Raw genomic sequence first — 5,549 nt, 5'->3', positions numbered from 1 at the left:
TCCTTCATTTTACTTGAGTTTTTGGTCCTTGTAGACATTTTTTATTAAATGTAATCTAGATAACGTAATAAATAATTCCTTTTTTAAATGCTGAAATGTTTTTATCAATTTATTATTTACTTTGATTCTCATATATATCGTTTTTATCATGTCGAAATATGGCACTGAATCTTAGGTATACCCTAAAAACTCGATTTAAAAAAAGGCTTTCAAGGCCAAATCTTTATGGATTGAAAGTTTTACTGGTCATACTCGTGTTCTACGGCTTAAATAACATTATTAAATGTGGGTTTCAGTCTGCCGGCCTTCCAAGACCTTCATTTTGTTGCATAAGTGATCCGGGATTTAATATCAATAGTCAATATTTCAACTCAAACTTCATCAAGATACAAATTTACATGTTTATAAAACATATTGATAAAATAAAAAAGGAGATAGTAGTTTCAGATTACTTATTTATTAATGATTATGATATGTTTTCTAGTCAAGAATGAAAAAAAAATAAAAAATAATGACAGCTTCTATTACTAGTTTCTATTATTATGTGGATTGCCAATTACAAAAAGCCGCTCCCGCTTTTTAGGACATTTAATATGCATCACTGGTTTTTTGGCATCGACGAACATACCATTTTTGCTTTAAGAATATAGAAAATAACACCCCAACAAATCCTTGGTGTTACCCTATGTATTTCATGAGCACACTCACACGTAGTTACTCACTCAAAACATAGACATTCTCTTCTCAAGAATAATAAAGATAATAATATTAGATTGAGAAAAATACAGTAATATGATTTGATGAGACAGAGAGTACTTAAGCTCGTTGCTAAACATTAATTACTTATTTTTTTTGTATAAAGTACTTCCCATTTTTTTTCTTTTTTTAGTATGAGTAAACACTCGCGATATTTCATTCATTTTATACTGTGTTCCTTTTTTTCTTTATACTGTATTGGTATATGAATCTGAGAGCACTATGCACAGTGCACCCAGTGACGTCTTATTACGCGATTAGTTTTTACTCGTTAGATGAATATATGGACCAGTGTCCTTTCAGAAGTACACCAACAATACAGTTCTATTACAACCTATAGTTTAATTATTATTTACCTTTGCAAATTACCTTAAAAGATACTATACTGAAATTAAAAATATCAATTGGTATAATAATATAGCGTGAAGTACAACTTAGAACAAAAACTCAAAAGACGCTTCCCATTTCTAAATTCAACCGAAAAAAAATTGAAAAATTTAATTTTTTTAATTTAATTTTTTTGTGGAAAAAAATTAAATAATTAATTTTTGTTCTGGGGGAGTGCAAATGCCCCTGAAACTGCATACTTTACTCGACGTGTCTAAATCTGATTAATACACTCGTTAAATATAACTTTCATGTTATAAAAATGTACTTAGTGAAATATTAGAATGATAAAAATGAACTACAACAAAAAATACGATAATAATTATTTATCAATTTAAATTTTGTCAAGATATAGATAGGTGTGTAGAATTAGTTGTACCCGTAGTACTAATAAAAGATTGATAAGGATTTTATCTCCTTCAACTTCAAGGAATACATTCTATGCAAGATTTTCTTACATCAATTAAATCATAGGACTAGAATAATGGAGGAGACTAAAGTTGCTTTGATTACTGGAGCTAGCTCGGGGATAGGAGCGGCAGTTCTGCGTCGTTTAGCCTCAAAAGTATAATCATTTGACATTGTTCTTTATGCAGTATTAATTTTGTGCCTAAAAATATTATAATAGGGCTTCATTGTAGTTGGATGTGCAAGGCGAGTGGAGCTCATAGAAGAAATAGCCTCTGAATTTCCTTCAGGTCGAGTATTCCCTTATAAATGTGATATCACTTCTGAGTCAGAGTTAAAAACAATGTTTGATTGGGTCAAAGACAAGTTTCCAGAGACTCTAAGGATTGTATTTGCAAATGCTGGATGCTCAATCGATAAAGGCTTAATGGAAGGGGATTTTACAACCTGGAGAAAACTCATGGACGTGAATCTCATATCTCCATCAGCTTTGACACAGTATGCCATCAAGTATTGGACAGACAAGTCTCCAGAAAAGGGATATGGGAAAATAGTTTATCTAAATAGTTTGTCAGCGCATGTTAGAGTGTTCAGGGATATATTAAGATTTTATGGAGTTACAAAGGATGCCTTGAACTCTTTAGCTCGATATTGGAGAGACGAGGTAATTTGAAATGCTAGTAAGATATACACATAGTGTATATGCCAGGCTTGGACCGTTCATCGTTCTTCCATTCATCTTTAAAAAAAAAAACTAACAACGACCAGGTGATCAATTTTTGAATTAACACAGATGACGTCACTTTATAATTTTAATCGTGACGTATGTACTTTTTATTCACTTAGCAGAATTCATCAAGTCCATTCATAGACGTTGCATAATTAGTTATAGAGTAATATTCAAGTACACTCAGAGCCTCCTAGTGCACAGAAAATATAGTAGTAGTCAAATAAATTTGTACCAAAATTGATCCTTGGTCGTCGTATGTCACTCGGATTTGGCTATTTCCCTGGAATAAAAGTCCTATTTGGAGATGAATAAGGAAATAAATTAACGCTGCTCAAAGATTTCCCAGTAAATCCGGCAATTTTTCCCCATTCAAATACTCAAGCGTATAAAAATGAACTGAAATAATTAATGCACTAATTGCCTACTCTAAGCCTGGTATATGTTCATGATTATATATAACCTTTTAATTTAGGTAAAGGAGAAATTTCCTAATCATTCAATTTGCATTGGTGAGATTTGCCCTGGTCTAGTCAAAACGGATTTTTTGGGGGCTATGCTTGGAAAAGATGATATAAAGACAAAACATATTAATGACTATTTTTTAACTGCCCCATTCATACTTCCAGAAGAAATAGCTGACGCTTTTGAGCACATGATAAGTACTCCAAAGAATATTCAAATTGAGGATATTGTCATCAGAAATACGAAACAAGTTCTGTAATTTAGTTATGAAATAAAACAAATCTTTTTTGTTCCAAAAATTCATCATTTTGTTAGTGGTGGACACTGCATTCGATACATTCTGTTACTCTTGAGATTATATATAAATTAATATAAGTAGAGGGTGATTGCCATCACGACAAAATCTTTAACAAAAATCTACATATGTGGATTTAGTTGTGGTTTAGCAACGATAGTATATAGCTAAAGTGAAGCCAGGGAGTACATCGGTCTCTTAACTAAAGTAAAGGGTGGCCCCTTGAAATCAGAATACTTACTAATTCGATAATTAATTAAGATTGAGTGATTAAAATTATTTCATATTTCGATATATTAAAGCATCAACAATCAAAAGTATTAACAATTAGTTACAAAACAAATCAAACCTGAGCTCTCTAGCCTACGCACAAGTCGAGAAAATGACACTTCAACGTGATTGACGAATTTCCATTCGCACACTCAAAGCAGGTTGGACGTCTCCAGGAGCACCGTCTACGTCGTCAGCAAGTCTGAAACGTTGAAGTGGAAGAAGGGTTCTGTCAAACAGTATATAATGGACATGGAGGAGTTAAAGAAAACCGCATTCACTCTTAATTAATTTTTTTATGATGTTATGTATGTATGATATATATTTTTGTGAAAAAAAGAAACAAACAAACAAAAAAAAATAGTCCAAGTCAATCCCCTCAAGTCCATGATGGCCCAGGCTAGAAATCACACTAGGCTGTCTAGAGAGCTATCAAAAAAGTGGGAGAAAGAGCCTTGTGAAGGTGGAGAGTCCACTTTTGACACCGCCAATTAAATAAACCCACATCCTCCGTTGCAAGACTCTTTTAAGTTCTTTTTTCACAATTTTGGACCCCCTAAATGCCTGATGCTAACCCCCTCGACTACGCCTTTTGGGTGCATCTCGAGGGGAGGCCTGCAGTGTCTGTCATCCAAATGCTGAGGGCCTCAAATCCACAGTCACCCAGCACTGGCACGCCAAGGTAGAGGATAGCATGGAAAGCCATCATTGCCACTAAAGGTGGCCACATTAATGATTAAGAGAGCTCAGACACATATCCATTTATAGCATAAATATTGTTGAAATTATATTGTTAATGAATAAATTATAACTAATTGAAGTTTAAAATTCAAAGTGTTCATATTTTAATGGACCATTTGGTAGTCCCATCAAAAAAAAAAAAATCATCAATCTGTTATTCTTTTTCTTCTATTCTTAGAAGAAAACATATAAGTATCGAGTAACTACGTCTGAGTGTCGATACAATGCCGCATTCCACTAGTAATAATATAAATTTATTCTACATCAATAGCAGATCAGCATTTCTACAAAAATATAGAACCTGAATTGAAATATATATTTATTTTTTAGTTTAGAAAAATATTATCAAAAGAAAATGGGTTAAACTTTTATGGTTTTTAAATCATTTTTGAGACCGATGACTAGATACAACCTCTACGGCTCACTCATAGGAAAATCCGCCTTGATAAATCTAATAAAAATGTGTGGGTGATTTATGTATCCGGACTAATTTTTTATTTGATTAAATTAATATGTATAATTTTATCTTTTGTCAACTTGGACTTAACTTGTATTCGATACAATATGTACTTGGGCTTGACTTGGACTCTGAAAAGGTGGATTTGAATACAACTTCTATTTAAATCACATATCAAATAATTAGTGCACCTTGTCTACTTATCCCATTTGAATGTTCAGAGTAGGAAGTTGAGCACTGTCCATTAAAAAATTATGGCATTGATGCAAAACTCTAGCTTTGCAATGTTTTAGGACCTTAAATTCTAAATTGGTTTTATTTTTCCCCCCCTGATTTTTCTTCTCTCTTAGATATTTGAATTTATGTACAATTGCAATTTACTAGATATATCTAATTCAATCGTACATTTCACCATGAAAAATATTAAATATTGTTTTTCCAATGCTTGATAATTTCAGAATGAGATTTATTATATATCTAACGTATCTTAGACTCAAGGAAATGGTTGAAAATATGTTTTAACAAAACATGAACAATTTCATTATTTGCTAACAACTTTTTTTTATTTTACATCAAATAATCCATATGATATTGATAGCCTATTTCAAGGAAGAAATGTAAATCTATCACTTTCAAGTATTTTTTTGCTTCAAACAATTTTTAAAAAACGTTGAAAGGTTGCGTGTTATTATCGCAACTTTTATTATACAAAATACATTTCTATTTCATATTATGTGAGGATTTCAACATAGTTCTTATCAGTCAGGTTTTTTTCTTAAAAGAGCCCGAAGGTGGTTGATTCTGCAGAGAATGAGTAAGCTATATAAGTAAGTATATTAGCAAAGATTCCAATGAGGTACAATCTCTGAGGGTTAAAAAAATGTTTATTAAATATAACACACCAATTCGAAAGATCTGCCCCATGTGAGTAGACGTGTTCAAGACGGGAAAATATTTATTTTGCAGGAATTGTAATAACTTCCATGATGTTAATTTAGAAGTGCAACTTTTAATGTGCCGCCTAAGTAAATCATGAGTTTTTA

At 32.0% G+C, this 5,549-nt stretch overlaps 1 protein-coding gene across 1 annotated transcript; it reads left to right on the top strand.

The window, feature by feature from the left end:
- Positions 1-1,479: 1,479 nt before the first annotated feature.
- LOC121116144 (dehydrogenase/reductase SDR family member 11) lies at positions 1,480-3,046 on the top strand. The gene is made up of 3 exons (XM_040710377.2): positions 1,480-1,708; positions 1,772-2,215; positions 2,754-3,046. Exons 1-3 carry the CDS (start codon positions 1,628-1,630, stop codon positions 3,000-3,002), a joined length of 774 nt encoding a protein of 257 aa, XP_040566311.1. The 5' UTR covers positions 1,480-1,627; the 3' UTR covers positions 3,003-3,046.
- The last annotated feature ends 2,503 nt before the right edge of the window (positions 3,047-5,549 follow it).

Source organism: Lepeophtheirus salmonis, chromosome 4 (genome assembly GCF_016086655.4).
Source record: "Lepeophtheirus salmonis chromosome 4, UVic_Lsal_1.4, whole genome shotgun sequence".
NCBI lineage: Eukaryota > Metazoa > Arthropoda > Copepoda > Siphonostomatoida > Caligidae > Lepeophtheirus > Lepeophtheirus salmonis.
Note: the sequence above shows the minus strand (reverse complement) of the source record. Positions and strands in the feature narration are given on the sequence as shown.

Excerpts from the sequence above, each read along its gene's own strand:
- LOC121116144 (XM_040710377.2), top strand. The coding sequence starts at position 1,628 with ATGGAGGAGACTAAAGTTGCTTTGATTACTGGAGCTAGCTCGGGGATA. Across the intron at positions 1,709-1,771 it reads TGCGTCGTTTAGCCTCAAAA|GGCTTCATTGTAGTTGGATG; the intron begins GTATAATCATTT and ends ATATTATAATAG. Across the intron at positions 2,216-2,753 it reads CTCGATATTGGAGAGACGAG|GTAAAGGAGAAATTTCCTAA; the intron begins GTAATTTGAAAT and ends CTTTTAATTTAG.